General features: G+C 51.4%; 1 protein-coding gene across 4 annotated transcripts in view; it reads right to left on the bottom strand.

Moving 5' to 3' along the window:
• Nucleotides 1-6,644: 6,644 nt before the first annotated feature.
• The window catches only part of acot7 (acyl-CoA thioesterase 7), a 338,851-nt gene continuing 327,686 nt past the window's right edge, over nt 6,645-17,809 (bottom strand). For all 4 annotated transcript variants that reach the window (XM_072478002.1, XM_072477999.1, XM_072478000.1 and 1 more), the window contains one exon: nt 6,645-6,984. In XM_072478002.1, coding sequence (XP_072334103.1) covers nt 6,886-6,984 — 99 coding nt within the window. In that variant the 3' untranslated portion in view covers nt 6,645-6,885. The remainder of the gene's footprint in view (nt 6,985-17,809) is intronic.

The following is a 17,809-nucleotide window of genomic DNA, read 5'->3' as shown; positions in this document are numbered from 1 at the left end:
AAGGCTTTTACTTTTGTTTCAATGTCTTCCTGTTTTCCTTGCTAAGTCTTTTTTTGCCAAGGTTAACAAGTTAATCACCTGTATTTTTGGACGGGGTAAGTCACCGAGAAGTCGTAGGGATATTCCTTCAGAGGAACTGGCAGTCGGGGGCGGGGGGGGGGGGGGGGGTGGGGCTGGCGTTACCCAATTTGCTTCATTATTACTGGTCGGTCAATTTTGACAAGGTGCTGGGGTTGTTTGGCGGGGGGGGGGGGGAGTCAGATTCTGTACGGGGAGATGGAGGCGAGTTTGTGTAGGGGTCCAAGATCATGGGCTTTGGTAACGGCTTTGCTCCCATTCTCTCCAGCAAGGTATTCATTGAACCTGGTGGTGATATCTATTTTAAGGATATGGAAGCAGTTTAGGCAGAATTACTCGCTGAACATCATGTTGTTGTTGGCCCCTGTCCGTGGCAATTGTTTGTTTGTGCTGTCGGGTTTGGGTGCGACGTTTAAGTCAGCAACAGGATCACAATCCATTTTTCCAAAGTAAATGGACAGACAGTAAATGCACACGCTTCTTTGGATTGTAACCTCTTTGGATCAATGTAAATGTGTGATGTGGCAGTTCCAAGCAGAGTTGTAGATTTATTGTAACTGAATTTTATTACACTGCTTTCAGCACTGTTCAGTCAGCTGTCTCCATAAATAGGCGCCTGGCATCTTTTATGTCCACCTGGGAAAGTAGGCAGGTCTTCGGTTTAACCTCCGATCCAAAATTTGGCACCTCTGATATTGTAGCATTCCCTCAGTGCTGCAGTGAAGTGTCAGCCTGGATCACGGGCATGGGGCTTGGGCCCACCACCTCTGACGCACAGGCAACAGTGTTTTGCACTTCGCCATGGCTGTAAAATGGACACAACGAGATTCAATTGCTACCCCCGGATCTGTGAGTACTGCACTGAGTTCAACCCTGGGCCATCAGACTGATGAATGGAAGCAATTCTCTCAGCCTTAGTTGAATCTCCTGATATTCAATACTCCGCTAAATGCCAGATAGATGGCCGGCCATGTGCAGTGCATCATAAACTGGAGGCCTTTTCTCCAAGCTATCAGTATGTTGAAGGGGCGGAGGCACATTTCCTGGGATTAATTTGCTATCTTTTCAGTGCATCAGAGCATCTTTATACAAAACAGAAAATGTTGTCATCTCAAAGTCGCCAATACACTGTGTGAATATGTGCAACACACTGTGTACATTCAGCAATAGTCAATCTCACATCAAAGTTGACTTTTGGCCCCAAAAATTTTTCAAATACCTTGTGTAGAATTTGCTGCCTGACTTCGCAAGGGCACACCAGTATGGCTCAGCTCACAGCTCCAGCCTGCGTTCAGAGCAACACACCAGAGACCAGGGTTTGAAGCTGGGATTTTCTGAACTTTTTGCATTGGTGCGAGATAACAAAGAAAAATTTGTCCACTGAGATATCAGAGAACTATAGCAAAAGTTTAATTTCTCATTGAAATGACAGAAATAAGTTTGCAACGAACTGCAGAGTCAGTGTACACCAGCCCGTGGTATCTGTGTGGAGTAACCAATCCGCGCGGTATCTGTGTGTACACCAGCCCACGGTATCTGTGTGTACACCAGCTCGTGGTATCTGTGTGGAGTAACCAGCCCGCAGTATCTGTGTGTACACCAGCCCGCGGTATCTGTGTGGAGTAACCAGCCCGCAGTATCTGTGTGTACACCAGCCCGTGGTATCTGTGTGTACACCAGCTCGTGGTATCTCTGTGTACACCAGCCCGTGGTATCTGTGTGGAGTAACCAGCCCGCGGTATCTGTGTGTACACCAGCCCGCGGTATCTGTGTGGAGTAACCAGCCCGCGGTATCTGTGTGGAGTAAGCAGCCCGCGGTATCTGTGTGGAGTAACCAGCTCGCGGTATCTGTGTGTACACCAGCCCGTGGTATCTGTGTGTACACCAGCCCGCAGTATCTGTGTGTACACCAGCCCACGGTATCTGTGTGTACACCAGCCCGTGGTATCTGTGTGGAGTAACCAGCCCGTGGTATCTGTGTGTACACCAGCCCGCAGTATCTGTGTGTACACCAGCCCACGGTATCTGTGTGTACACCAGCCCGTGGTATCTGTGTGGAGTAACCAGCCCGTGGTATCTGTGTGTACACCAGCCCGCAGTATCTGTGTGGAGTAACCAGCTCGCGGTATCTGTGTGTACAACAGCCCGCAGTATCTGTGTGTACACCAGCCCGTGGTATCTGTGTGGAGTAACCAGCCCGCAGTATCTGTGTGTACAACAGCCCGTGGTATCTGTGTGTACACCAGCCCGCAGTATCTGTGTGGAGTAACCAGCTCGCGGTATCTGTGTGTACAACAGCCCGCAGTATCTGTGTGTACACCAGCCCGTGGTATCTGTGTGGAGTAACCAGCCCGCGGTATCTGTGTGTACACCAGCCCGCAGTATCTGTGTGTACACCAGCCCGCAGTATCTGTGTGTACATCAGCCCGTGGTATCTGTGTGTACACCAGCCCGTGGTATCTGTGTGTACACCAGCCCGCAGTATCTGTGTGGAGTAACCAGCTCGCGGTATCTGTGTGTACAACAGCCCGCAGTATCTGTGTGTACACCAGCCCGTGGTATCTGTGTGGAGTAACCAGCCCGCGGTATCTGTGTGTACACCAGCCCGCAGTATCTGTGTGTACACCAGCCCGCAGTATCTGTGTGTACATCAGCCCGTGGTATCTGTGTGTACACCAGCCCGTGGTATCTGTGTGTACACCAGCCCGTGGTATCTGTGTGTACACCAGCCCGCGGTATCTGTGTGGAGTAACCAGCCCGCAGTATCTGTGTGGAGTAACCAGCCCGCGGTATCTGTGTGGAGTAACCAGCTCGCAGTATCTGTGTGTACACCAGCCCGTGGTATCTGTGTGTACATCAGCCCGTGGTATCTGTGTGTACACCAGCCCGCAGTATCTGTGTGTATACCAGCCCGTGGTATCTGTGTGGAGCAACCAGCCCGCGGTATCTGTGTGTACACCAGCCCACAGTATCTGTGTGGAGTAACCAGCCTGCAGTATCTGTCTGGAGTAACCAGCCCGCAGTATCTGTGTGTACACCAGCCCGTGGTATCTGTGTGTACACCAGCCCGCGGTATCTGTGTGGAGTAACCAGCCCGCAGTATCGGTGTGTACACAAGCCCGTGGTATCTGTGTGTACACCAGCCCGCAGTATCCGTGTGTACACCAGCCCGCGGTATCTGTGTGTACACCAGCCCGTGGTATCTGTGCGTACACCAGCCCGCGGTATCTGTGTGTACACGAGCCCGTGGTATCTGTGTGTACACCAGCCCGCGGTATCTGTGTGTACACCAGTCCGTGGTATCTGTGTGTACACAAGCCCGTGGTATCTGTGTGGAGTAACCAGCCCGCGGTATCTGTGCGTACACCAGTCCGTGGTATCTGTGTGTACACCAGCCCGCAGTATCTGTGTGTCCACCAGCCCGCGGTATCTGTGTGTACACCAGCCCGTGGTATCTGTGTGTACACCAGCCCATGGTATCTGTGTGGAGTAACCAGCCCACGGTATCTGTGTGTACACCAGCCCGTGGTATCTGTGTGGAGTAACCAGCCCGCAGTATCTGTGTGTACACCAGCCTGTGGTATCTGTGTGGAGTAACCAGCCCATGGTATCTGTGTGGAGTAACCAGCCCACGGTATGTGTGTACACCAGCCCGTGGTATCTGTGTGTATACCAGCCCGTGGTATCTGTGTGTACACCAGCCCGCGGTATCGGTGTGGAGTAACCAGCCCGCAGTATCTGTGTGTACACCAGCCCGCAGTACCTGTGTGTACACCAGCCCGTGGTATCTGTGTGTACACCAGCCCGTGGTATCTGTGTGTACACCAGCCCGCGGTATCTGTGTGCACACCAGCCCGCAGTATCTGTGTGTACACAAGCCCGCAGTATCTGTGTGTACACCAGCCCGTGGTATCTGTGTGTACACCAGCCCGTGGTATCTGTGTGTACACCAGCCCGAGGTATCTGTGTGTACACCAGCCCGCGGTATCTGTGTGGAGTAACCAGCCCGCGGTATCTGTGTGGAGCAACCAGTCCGTGGTATCTGTGTGTACACCAGCCCGCAGTATCTGTGTGTACACCAGCCCGCGGTATCTGTGTGGAGTAACCAGCCCGTGGTATCTATGTGTACACCAGCCCGTGGTGTCTGTGTGTACACCAGCCCGTGGTATCTGTGTGTACACCAGCCCGCAGTATCTGTGTGCACACCAGCCCGCGGTATCTGTGTGTACACCAGCCCGCGGTATCTGTATGGAGTAACCAGCCCGCGGTATCTGTGTGGAGTAACCAGCCCGCAGTATCTGTGTGTACACCAGCCCGCAGTATCTGTGTGTACACCAGCCCGCGGTATCTGTGTGGAGTAACCAGCCCGCAGTATCTGTGTGGAGTAACCAGCCCGCAGTATCTGTGTGTACACCAGCCCGTGGTATCTGTGTGGAGTAACCAGCCCGCAGTATCTGTGTGTACACCAGCCCGCAGTATCTGTGTGTACACCAGCCCGTGGTATCTGTGTGTACACCAGTCCGCAGTATCTGTGTGGAGTAACCAGCCCGCAGTATCTGTGTGTACACCAGCCCGTGGTATCTGTGTGTACACCAGTCCGCAGTATCTGTGTGGAGTAACCAGCCCGCAGTATCTGTGTGTACACCGGCCCGCAGTATCTGTGTGTACACCAGCCCGTGGTATCTGTGTGGAGTAACCAGCCCGTGGTATCTGTGTGTACACCAGCCCGCAGTATCTGTGTGTACACCAGCCCATGGTATCTGTGTAGAGTAACCAGCCCTCGGTATCTGTGTGGAGTAACCAGCCCGCAGTATCTGTGTGTACACCAGCTCGCGGTATCTGTGTGGAGTAACCAGCCCTGGTATCTGTGTGTACACCAGCCCGTGGTATCTGTGTGGAGTAACCAGCCCGCAGTATCTGTGTGTACACCAGCCCGTGGTATCTGTGTGTACACCAGCCCATGGTATCTGTGTGGAGTAACCAGCCCACGGTATCTGTGTGTACACCAGCCCGCGGTATCTGTGTGGAGTAACCAGCCCGTGGTATCTGTGTGTACAACAGCCCGTGGTATCTGTGTGGAGTAACCAGCCCGCAGTATCTGTGTGTACACCAGCCCGCGGTATCTGTGTGGAGTAACCAGCCCGCAGTATCTGTGTGTACACCAGCCCGCAGTATCTGTGTGTACACCAGCCCGCGGTATCTGTGTGTACACCAGCCCGTGGTATCTGTGTGGAGTAACCAGCCCGCGGTATCTGTGTGTACACCAGCCCGTGGTATCTGTGTGTATACCAGCCCGTGGTATCTGTGTGTACACCAGCCCGCAGTATCTGTGTGTACACCAGCCCGCAGTATCTGTGTGTACACCAGCCCGTGGTATCTGTGTGTACACCAGCCCGTGGTATCTGTGTGTACACCAGCCCGCGGTATCTGTGTGCACACCAGCCCGCAGTATCTGTGTGTACACCAGCCCGCAGTATCTGTGTGTACACCAGCCCGTGGTATCTGTGTGTACACCAGCCCGTGGTATCTGTGTGTACACCAGCCCGCTACCAGAAGGATGTGGAAGCTTTAGAGAGGGTGCAAAAGAGATTTACCAGGATTTTGCCTGGTATGTAGGGCATTAGCTATGAAGCGAGGTTGAATAAACTTGGTTTGTTCTCACTGGAACAACGGAAGTTGAGGGGCAACCTGATCGAGATCTACAAAATTATGAGGGGCATAGACAGAGTGGATAGTCAGAGACTTTTTCCAGGGTCAATTACTAGGGGGCATAGGCTTAAGGTGCAAGGGGCAAGGTTTAGAGGAGAAGTACGAGGTAAATGTTTTACACAGAGGGTAGTGGGCGCCTGGAACTCACTGCCGGAGGAGGTGGTGGAAGCAGCGACGATAGTGACTTTTAAGGGGCATCTTGACAAATACATGAATAGGATGGGAATTGAGGGATACGGACCCCGGAAGTGTAGAAGATTTTAGTTTAGACGGGCAGCATGGTCGGCACAGGCTTGTAGGGCCGAAGGGCCTGTTCCTGTGCTGTACTTTTCTTTGTTCTTTGTTTGTTCTTAACCTTGTGCCTAAAAATGTGTCTCAGGAATTTGACTTTTACATGTGTATACATGAAAATAAATATCAGCACTTAGTAACTGGGATGGTTTAGTAAATATGTCCGTTTTTTAAACATGTCTTAATCCATGCCCACGATGGAGGCTTCCTCTGTCTCCGCAGCAACAGGATGGACCACTACCAGCCGTCACACCCTCCCCTGAGTGCCTCCTCAGGACCTACGTGAGGGTTGCTTCTCGTTTCATAGGGAAGATTCCTCACTTCTCCAGTGTGCCGCCTGGGAAAGTGCAGCAGGCATCTGACACTCACCAGTCTAATTGAAACAAGGCCCAAGATCCAAGGCTGTTTGGGCCTCGGGTTTACTTGTTCTGGCCCAGGGATCACTCCCTTTACCCAGTCCATGCTGACCCCTATTTCCCAGCCAGAAGTCACCGTTGTCAGCAGGTGTGGGAAGTGGAAATAGTGTCAGAGTGAAAAGAGGAAATAAACACAATAAATACCACGTCTTCTCATAAGCCAAAGCCTGGCAGCATTTATTTTGATAATGATATATTTTAATATAATACCTGCAAACACAAATGTTTCAATGGAATGCATAGTTTTGCTTCAGTAGAATACTATTTAGGTTTTAAATAGTACACAATAGTGCTTTGGTTAACATTTAAGACTTAAACATTTTTCAAGTAATACAATGCTGAATGCTAATTACTTCCCATTAGCTGCCTTGGGCCACTCCTGGGATGGGTGTCATTGACCCTTCTGTACTTGAGCCGTCCTTTTTGCTTTAGTATTTAAGTATCTATTTTTTCCTTCTTCAAACCGTCTCTTTTCATCTTCTGTTTCAGTCTGTAAATAAAAAAGAACAACTGGTGATGTTGGTTGATTGAGTCAGGCATGAGGGAGGAGTCAGGCTTGACCTGTGGCAAATGCTAAAACGTGTTTCTTTTTTAAAAAATAAACATTTTATTGAGGTATTTTTGGTATTGTAACAACAAAATAAACAATGCATATGAAACTATAAACATAGTGCAAAAGCTGTCTCCCTTCCTGACAGGTCCCACCTTTATTAACCCCCTACTCTAAGCTAAACTAACCCCCCCCCCCCCTTTTGCTGATGATTAATTTTCCGCGAAGAAGTCGACGAACGGTTGCCACCTCCGGGCGAACCCTAACAGTGACCCTCTCATGGCGAACTTGATTTTCTCCAAACAGAGAAAGCTAGCCATGTCCGATAGCCAGGTCTCCGACTTCGGGGGCTTTGAGTCCCTCCAAGCTAATAGTATCCTTCTCCGGGCTACCAGGGAAGCAAAGGCCAGAACGTCTGCCTCTTTCTCCTCCTGGATTCCCGGGTCTTCCGACACCCTGAAAATGGCCACCTCTGGACTCAGTGCCACCCTTGTTTTTAACACCGTGGACATGACATCTGCAAACCCCTGCCAAAATCCCCTAAGCTTTGGACATGCCCAGAACATGTGGACATGGTTCGCTGGTCCTCCCGCACATTTTGCACAACTGTCTTCCACCCCAAAGAATCTGCTCATCCGGGCCACTGTCATGTGAGCCCGGTGAACGACCTTGAATTGTATCAGGCTGAGCCTGGCACATGTTGCGGACGCGTTGACTCTACTCAATGCGTCCGCCCACAGACCATCCTCTATGTCTCCTCCCAGCTCCTCCTCCCACTTGCGCTTCAGCTCCAGGGTCTGCGTCTCCTCTGACCCCATAAGTTCCTTGTAAATGTCAGAGACGCTCCCTTTTCCTACCAACCCTCTGGAAACTACCCTGTCCTGAATCCCCCTTAGCGGTAGGAGCGGGAAGGTTGACACCTGTTTACGTAGGAAGACCCGCACCTGCAGATACCTGAATTTGTTTCCCCTCGCCAACCCAAACTTCGCCTCCAGCGCCCTCATACTCGGAAAGCTCCCCTCTATAAACATGTCCCCCATCCTCTCAATCCCTGCTCTCCGACATATCCGGAACCCCCCATCCATACTTCCCGGGGCAAACCGGTGATTATTACAGATTGGGGCCCAGACCGATTCTCCCTCTGCTCCCACATGTCTCCTCCATTGCCCCCAGACTTTCAGGGCCGCCACCACCACGGGACTGGTGGAGTACCGTGCCGGCGGGAATGGCAGAGGCATAGTTACCAACGCCCCCAGACTGGTGCCCTTGCATGAAGCTGCATCCATACGCTCCCATGCTGCCCCCTCCCCCACCACCCACTTCCTGATCATAGCCGCCCAGTAATAGTTACTAAAATTTGGCAGCGCCAGCCCGCCCTCTCCCCGACTCCGCTCAAGCATTACCTTCCTTACTCGCAGGGACTTGCCCGTCCAAACAAAGCCAGTGATCACTTTGTTGACCCGTTTAAAAAAGGACCGCGGATAAAGATGGGGAGACACTGAAATTCAAACATGAATCTCGGGAGGACCGTCATCTTCACCGTCTGCACCCTCCCAGCCAGTGACAACGGAAGCGCGTCCCATCTCCGAAAATCGTCCTTCATTTGGTCTACTAGCCGGGCCAGATTTAATTTATTCAGCCGGTCCCAATCCCGTGCCACTTGAATGCCTAGGTACCTAAAGCTTCCCCCTACTAATCTAAACGGCAGCTCCCCCGATCGCCTCTCCTGTCCCCTCGCCTGGACCGCAAACATCTCACTTTTCCCCATATTTAGCTTATACCCCGAAAACCGGCCAAATTCCCGAGAATCCTCATGATTTTTCCATCCCCTCTATTGGGTCCGATACATACAGAAGCAGGTCGTCTGCATAGAGCGAGACTCTGTGCTCCACCTCCCCCCCGCGCACCCCGCACCCCCCACCGCCAGCCCCTTCCAGCCCCCTGAGGCTCTCAGAGCAATTGCCTCTATAGCTAGCGCGAACAACATTGGGGGAGAGGGGGCATCCCTGTCTCGTCCCCCGGTGCAGTCTAAAATAGCCTGATGTTGTCCTATTCGTCCGTACGCTTGACACAGGAGCCTGACACAGCAACCTGACCCAGTCAATAAAGCCCCGCCCAAATCCGAACCATCCCAGTACCTCCTACAAATAATCCCATTTTACTCGATCAAAAGCCTTTTCTGCATCCATTGCGATCATTACCTCCACCTCCCTACCTTCCGGGGTGATCACCATCATGATCACGTTTAACAACCTTCTTACATTGGCTACCAACTGCCTACCCTTAACAAACCCCGTCTGGTCCTCACGAATAACGTCCGGAACACAATCCTCAATCCTGGAGGACAAAATTTTGGTCAGCAATTTGGCGTCCACATTCAACAGGGTTATCGGCCTGTAGGCACCACACAGGGTTCTTGTCCCGCTTCAGAAACAGCGAAATCGTAGCCTGTGACATCGTTGGGGGCAGCTCCCCTCTTTCCCTTGTCTCATTGAACATCCTCATTAACACCAGGACCAATATCCCAGAAAACCTTTTCTCAAACTCCACTGGGTATCCGTCCGGCCCCGGGGCTTTACCCGACTGCATGGCCTTCAGACCCTCCACTATCTCTTCCAACCCGATCGGGACCCCCAGCCCTTCTACCAGCTCCCCGTCCACCTTTGGGAAATTCAGCCCCTCCAAGAAGTGCCTCATCCTCTCCGGCCACGTAGGGGGTTCCGACCTGTCCAGCCCACTGTATAAATCTCCACCCTGCTGAATCTCCATCCAGGTTCCCATCTCCGTCATTTACTTTCCCTATCTCCCTGGCTGCCTCCCTCTTTCTAAGCTGCTGTACAAGCATTCTGCTGGCCTTCTCTCCATACTCATAGATCGCCCCCTTGCTTTTCTCAGCTGCTCCACCACCCGCCCTGTGGCTAACAAGCCGAACTCCGCCTGTAGCCTCCGCCGTTCCCTTAAAAGCCCTGCCTAGGGGTCTCCGCATACCTCCTATCGATCTGTAGTATCTCCTTAACCAGTCGGTCCATCTCTGCCCTGTTCACCTTCTACCTGTGGGCCCATATCGAAAGCAGCTCCCCTCTGACCACCGCCTTCAGTGCCTCCCAGTCCACCGTTGCTGAAATTTCCCCACATGTCGTTGACCTGCAGGTAGTTCTGAATACATTTCCTCAGCCGCTCGCACACCCCTTCGTCGGCCAAAAGTCCCACATCCAACCTCCAGTGCGGGCGCTGTTACTGTCTTTACTAACCTGCAGGTCAACCCAGTGTGGAGCATGGTCTGAGATTGTGATAGCCGAGTACCCTGTGCCCACCACCCCAGCCAGTAAGGCCCTGCACAAAATAAAGAAATCAATCCGGGAGTATACTTTATGCACGTGTGAGTAGAAGGAGAACTCCTTCACCCTCAGCTTCCCAAATCTCCATGGATCCACCCCCCCAATCTGCTCCATTAACCCTTTTAGTTCCATTGCCATTGCTGCCACCCTGCCTGTTTTCGAGCTTGACCGGTCCAAGCCAGGGTCAATAACTGTGTTGAAGTCCCCTCCCATGACCAACCTCTGCGAGTCCAGGTCCGGTATCTTCCCCAGCATCCTCTTTATAAACTCCACATCATCCCAATTTGGCGCAGACACATTTACCACCTGCACCCCATCCAGTTTCCCACTAACCATAATGTACCGACCTCCCACATCCGAGACTATTGTACCCGCCTCAAACACCACCCACTTATTGATCAGGATCACGACCCCGCTAGTCTTTGAATCTAGTCCCGAGTGAAAGACCTGACTGACCAGGGGAATAGATAGAGTAGACAGTCAGAGACTTTTTCCCCAGGTGGAACACACCATTACAAGGGGACATAAATTTAAGGTGAAAGGTGGAAGATATAGGAGGGATATCAGAGGTAGGTTCTTTACCCAGAGAGTAGTGGGGGCATGGAATGCACTGCCTGTGGAAGTAGTTGAGTCGGAAACATTAGTGACCTTCAAGCAGCTGTTGGATAGGTACATGGATTACGGGAAAATGATATAGTGTAGATTTATTTGTTCTTAAGGGCAGCACGGTAGCATTGTGAATAGCACAATTGCTTCACAGATCCATGGTCCCAGGTTCGATTCCGGCTTGGGTCATTGTCTGTGCGGAGTCTGCACGTCCTCCCCGTGTCTGCGTGGGTTTCCTCCGGGTGCTCCGGTTTCCTCCCACAGTCCAAAGATGTGCGGGTTAGGTGAATTGGCCAATGATAAATTGCCCTTAATGTCCAAATTGCCCTTGGTGTTGGGTGGAGGTGTTGAGTTTGGGTAGGGTGCTCTTTCCAAGAGCTGGTGCAGACTCAGGGGGCCGAATGGCCTCCTTCTGCACTGTAGATTCAATGATAATCTATGATTAATCTAGGACAAAGGTTCGGCACAACATCGTGGGCCGAAGGGCCTGTTCTGTGCTGTATTTTCTATGTTCTATGTTCTATGACCCTGCCTTTCCTCAATCTAATCTGGTCAGTTACTCTAAGTTGCGGCTCCTGCAACATTACGTCTGCCTTCAGCCCCCTAAGACGCGCGAACACACACACCTCTTGACCAGCCCATTTAACCTTTGAACAATCCAGGTGATCAACCTAGTTGGGGGGCTCAGTGCCCCCCCCCCCCTTCGCCGATCAGCCATCCGCTTTTTTGGGCCCGCCTCATGGCCATGCTCCGTGCCACCACCAGTCCACCCCCAGGCAGCCTCCACCCCCAACCTCCTCTCTGTCCCTTAGCCCAAGTCCCGCCCTCGTCAGCAGAACATTTACCCCCCTCCCCCTCACCAGGAGCAACCCTCTGTAACTCAACCCCTTTAATAAACCGAACATATGCACCCCCCCCACTGTGCTTCCGTGAGCTAGCCCGCCCAGCTAGCTTGGTGGCCCCCATCCCTGGCGCCGGATAGTCTCCCACCTACTGACCCCCCCGCGCCCCCCCCCCCCCCCCCCCCCCCGCTCATACAAACATACTCCAATATCAAACAATTCACACACAATTGCCCGACAGAAAAACAACAAGATCTAAACACGCACACCTCCATCCCCAACAGTGCAAATGAAAACCTTAACTCATTCAGCTCTACCGCTGGTCCCAAATCAATGCAAAAGGCATTACAAATAGCTTTCACAAAACGAAAAGCGAGAAACCTTTTTTTAAAAAAAAAGAACAGAAAAACAAAAAAGAAAAACAGAACAAGAACATTGCAGCAAAGTTCAAAAGTTCTCAGTCCACCACCAGTCCTTTCCTTTTCGCGGAGTCCAGCGTGTCCTCAGGCGACTCAAAATAAAAGCGCTGTTCCTTGTGTGTGACCCAGAGACAGGCCGGATATAACCGTCCGAACTTCACCTTTTTCTTAAAAAGGATCGAGCTAATCTGGTTGAAGCCTGCTCTTCTCCTGGCCACCTCCACACTCAGGTCTTGGTAAATCCGCAGGATACTTTTGTCCCACTTAAGCTCCGTGTCTGCTTGGCCCACAGTAGAATGTGCTCCTTATCCAAGTACCTGTGGAATCTCACCACCATTGCCCTCGGGGGGTCTGCGGTTCGCGGCTTACTCGCGAGCGCTCTGTGAGCCCTGTCCACCTCCAAGGGTCGGGAGAATGTCCCCTCCCCAGCAGCTTCTCAAACATACTCGCTATGTATGCCCCAGCGTCCACTCCTTCGGACCCCTCCGGGAGCCCAACGATTCTCAAGTTCTGCTGGCAGGACCTATTCTCTAGGTCCTCCACCTTCTCCAGGAGCCTTGTCTGCTGGTCTCTCAGCATCCCCACCTCCAACTCCACCGCAGTTTGATGTTCCTTCTTCTCAGCCAGCGCCTTCTCTACTTTCTGGATCGCCCGATCTTTGCGTCCAATCTATGCTCCTGCCGCTCAATTGACTCTTTTATCGGGTCCAAGCAGTCAAGTTTCTGCTTAGCAAAGCATTCCTGAATAACTTGCATCAGCTGCTCCGTTGACCGCTGGGTCGACAAACCAGAAGTCCGGTCCTCCGCCATGCTGTCTCCCGCTGCAGCAGCCTTCTCTGTCGTTCTGTTTCTGCCTTTACGAGCGCTTCTATTCCGTCTCTCCATGCACCAATGTGGGAATTCAGTACACAATTGCCTCTGTCATCAGTTTTACAATTCAAGTCCGGTAGAAAATCGGGGGAAAAGGTCCAAAAATCCGACCAGAGCGGGAGCCACCAAATGTGCGACTTACTCCTTCATAGCCGCCACCGGAAGTCTAAAACTTGTTTCAATAGGGGCTGAGGAGGCAGCGATAATCAGATAGGATCAAAGTGCAGATTTGTTCCTCTCGAATTGTGAAACATTCTGTGCATGGTTAGCATCCTTTTGCATAGGTAATGAGCCTAGTAACACAACATGTTGCTGAAAGTGCCTTGGGATAGAAAACAATGTCAATTAGCACCATCGTACCTGATGTGTTAGGCAGGTAGGTTCGATGTGGACTGCACTTGATGCAGGGAAGCTAGAAACAGACGTCTAACACTGGAGAAGATCCAACACTGTTTTATTCAACGATAGAACTGATATACATATTCAGCTATAAGTCGACACTATACTGAACTGACTGGAGACCTTGTAGTAGCCTGACCAGACTTACTAGCTACCGCATGGTGTTTGCACTTGCTGGCTCGTGGACTCTGACTGTCTCAGTGGCTGGGTCCCGAGAGAGCGGGAAACCTAGTGCCCTCTGGCTTGATAGTGGTAGTGTCCTGTCTGGTGATTGGCTGCACTGTGTTGTGTGCTTACTGGACATCCTGTGTGTCAATCACTGCCTGTCTGCATCTCATTATATACATGAGTGGATATTATGACAGTACCATACAACTGATTGTTCATATAAAGTAGCTGGTCACTCAATTTACCACTAGCAATGCCACAGGAGGTCTGCATGGGTGCGCACTGTCGGGTTGGTCACAGCCCAATGTTCAGCTAATACTGTTAGTCTGGCAAAATGTCAACTTGGCTTTCTTGAAGGATACTCTGATTGCTGAGCCAGAACGTTATGCTTTCAAACCCAAGTTTAAGATTGTACAATTCAAGTTCAAATTTCAGTGCAGCGCCAGGGGAGCGCTGCATTGTTGGAGCTGCTGTCTTTGGAATGAGCTGTTAAACTACAGTAATCACTGTTTGTTAGGGTAGATATTAGAGATCTTACAAGCCCTTTGAATTGAATCCGAGAATTTGTTCCACTGTTTTGTGCAGTGTTCTTTCTTCAACCAATGTTATAAAAGCCACATTGTGGATTATGCAATGCGAGAGCCACTGGGTTGTTAACAACTTTGATCTGACAGCAGACATGATTAATTGAGGTACTATTGCATGCTGCTGCTCCTGGCATCATTGCAATTTAGAGCTATCAAAAAGTTCCTTCAAAGAAAAAAATGTGCTGTATTGAACATTTATCTTTAATTCTAATCCAATTGTAATAATTAGTTTGTAATTGAACCGTGGGTTGTAAGTAAGGGCACTGATTAAAAGACTCAAGATGTGTTCTGTTTCTGTCTGTAATTCCCAGACCTTTCCTGTGTCTATTTGTTCTTTAATTCTAATTATGATTTGTTATTCTCGAGTATGACTTGACCCACAATTTTGCCCTTCAATTGAGCCGACTGGCCCTCAATCTAAATCCCGCGTGGACCTACACATCTATTATTGGTCAATTCTCTTGTGAAGTTGAGAGCAGGAGTCTCTCTGATGGTTACGTGAGTGAGTGTGAGTTTTGAACAATTAATTGACAGGCCGGCTCCATGAGGCCCCATGAAGAACACTGCAGACCTAGAGAAGTGGCTACTGCATCTCTCCCAGGTACACAGTGCCATTAATAAACTTTGCAGCCTGCCATTTGCACGATTCATGTTCGTCAAGCCAAAGAAATCCAGGTTTGAATCCAGCATGCCCCACGGGATGACATCGATAATACAGCTTAGCAGAGGTGAGAAACAGGACCTCTTTCCCTCATTGTGCGCCAAAGATGCTTTCCAAAGAGACGATATCTCGCAATCGTGATCAAAGGCTGTAACCATGGTTGATTTTGGTAGGAAGAATAAGGAGGCCACATACTGCTTGACAAATAAAGTTTCATTGGGGTGGAGCTGCAAAAGGATCTCGGGGTGCAGGTACAAAAATTGTTAAAAGTAGGGAGGCAGGCTGATAAAGCCAGAGAGAAAACAAAGAAAGCACTGAGGTTCATTTCAATGGATCAGAAGTGAAAAGCAGCTGGAGAGGTAATGTTAAGCTTATACAGAACCTTTTAGTTAGACAACATCAAAAGCACAATGCACAGTTTGGTATCCATTTTATAAAAAGACAACAGAGGCACCAGAGAAAGTGGAAAATAGATGGACAGCAATGATACCAGAACTAAGAGGTTATGTCAGGAAAGATTCAACTATCCTTAGTGAGAAGGTGGCTGAAGACTGAGCTGGTAGAGGTCTTTGATGATTATGTAATTATTTGATTGGACCCACCACCTCTGACTCAGAGGCAACTGTGTTATCCACTGAGGATCTGTGTTCAGTATTGCACTGCTAGTGAGTTCAACGCTGGGCCATCAAATTGATGAATGGAAGCAATTTTCTCAGCCTTAGTTGAATCTCCTGATCTTCAACACTCTGGTAAATTCCAGATAGATTTGTGGCAGTATACAATGCATTAATAAACTAGAGGCTTTTCTCCAAGCTAGCAGGATGTTGAAGATGTGCAGGCGCATTTCCTGGGATTAATTTGCTACCTTTTCAATGCATCAGAGCATCTTCATACGAAGCAGAAAATGTTTTTTTTTGAGTCAAACAGAAAGTAACAAGGCAGTAAATGTTGTCATCTTAAGGCAGAACAAGTCATTAGCACTGCGGCTTCACAGCACCAGGGTCCCAGGTTCGATTCCCTGCTGGGACACTGTCTGTGGAGTCTGCACGTTCTCCCCGTGTGTGCGTGGGTTTCCTCCGGGTGCTCCGGTTTCCTCCCACTGTCCAAAGACGTGTAGGTTAGGTGGATTGGCCATGATAAATTGCCCTCAGTGACGAAAAAAGGTTAGGAGGGGTTATTGGGTTACGGGGATAGGGCTTAAGTGGGTCGGTGCAGACTCGATGGGCCGAATGACCTCCTTCTGCACTGTATGTTCTATGTTCTAATACACTGCATCAATATGAGCGACTGGGCGCGATTCTCCAGAAAATTCTTGGAGTGGGAATTGTCGCGAGCTTCCCGGTGCTCGGTCCAGTGAGGCTGGTAATGCAATTCAACTATAATTGGTCCACATAACGAGGCCTCACGGGCTTCTTACCGCAAATGAAGGCTCGCCAGTTCATTCACCGGCACCGCGCTCGCCAGCCCCCCCGCTAACAAGATCGAGCAGCACTTGAGCTGCACTTGCTCAGCCAACACCAGCCAGCTCGCAACAATGGCACCGAGGGGACCGGCCCCAAGATTCGGGGACGCTGAACTGGGGAGGTTGCTAGATGCCGTGGTGGCCAGGAGGGATGTCCTGTTCCCCAGAGGGTCCCCGAGAGTCAGCCACAAGGCAGCCAGTGCCGCCTGGGGTGAGGTGGCGGCAGCTGTGAGCTCGGTGATTGTGACCAGGAGGACTGGCCTGGGGTGAGGTGGCAGCAGCTGTCAGCTCGGGGAGTGAGATCAGGAGGACTGGCCTGGGGTGAGGTGGCAGCAGCTGTCAGCTCAGTGATTGTGAGCAGAAAGACTGGCTGGGGTGAGGTGGCAGCAGCTGTCAGCTCGGGGAGTGAGATCAGGAGGACTGGCCTGGGGTGAGGTGGCAGCAGCTGTCAGCTCAGTGATTGTGAGCAGAAAGACTGGCTGGGGTGAGGTGGCAGCAGCTGTCAGCTCGGGGAGTGTGATCAGGAGGATTGGCTTGGGGTGAGGTGGTAGCAGTTGTTAGCTCGGGGAGTGTGACCAGGAGGACTGGCCTGGGGTGAGGTGGCAGCAGCTGTTAGTTCGGTGATTGTGACCAGGAGGACTGGCCTGGGGTGAGGTGGCAGCAGCTGTCAGCTCGGTGATTGTGACCAGGAGGATTGGCCTCCAGTGCGGGAAGAAGGTCAATGACCTACACAGGGCAGCACGAGTGAGTAGATACCAACGGCTCCCCACCCACCCCTCCAGGGGGCACCCCCAGCAACTCCCCATGTGACCCACAGCCCTCCCTCCACCCCCCCCCCCCCCGCCTCTTCAACCCCTCCCAACCCTACCTTCACATGCCCTCTCTCCCACAACTGTGAACCACGCGTTTGGCTAATGATGCCCTCTCTGTGTCTCCTCACGAAAAGCTCTCCCGTAATTGTCAGGAGAGGGCCCAGACTGCTGGAGGGGTGCAGGACTTAAGAATCCTCATCTCTTTTGGGGAGCATGGCCTGGAGGTGACTGGGGGGACTGAGGACAGACCACGCAGAGCATGGCGGATGCCTCAGAGATGAGGAACCACCGGGCTCCTCCAAGGGGACCTGTCAAACTCGAGTAGTTATTGCCTCAGTGACTGACCCATCCCTCCCATTGACCACATGTCCATTCTCCCGCAGGTCCTCCAGCCGACGGCGCTAGCCCATCCCAGGCGGCCCCCTCTCCTGACTCCCAGGAGATCACCTCGGACGAGAGCTTTGAGGATGCAACTGTTATCACCGTGTCACAGCTGTCATCCTCACTCTCCAGCAGCACAGAGACACACACCTCGATCGGACATGTTAGTGGACAGGCTTCGGGGGCACAATCTGGTGAGCACCACACTGCTGCTGCTATAC

The sequence above is a fragment of the Scyliorhinus torazame genome, chromosome 16, assembly GCF_047496885.1.
Source record: "Scyliorhinus torazame isolate Kashiwa2021f chromosome 16, sScyTor2.1, whole genome shotgun sequence".
NCBI lineage: Eukaryota > Metazoa > Chordata > Chondrichthyes > Carcharhiniformes > Scyliorhinidae > Scyliorhinus > Scyliorhinus torazame.
The sequence above is the reverse complement of the archived record's forward strand: the minus strand, read 5'-3'. Positions and strand labels throughout refer to the sequence as shown.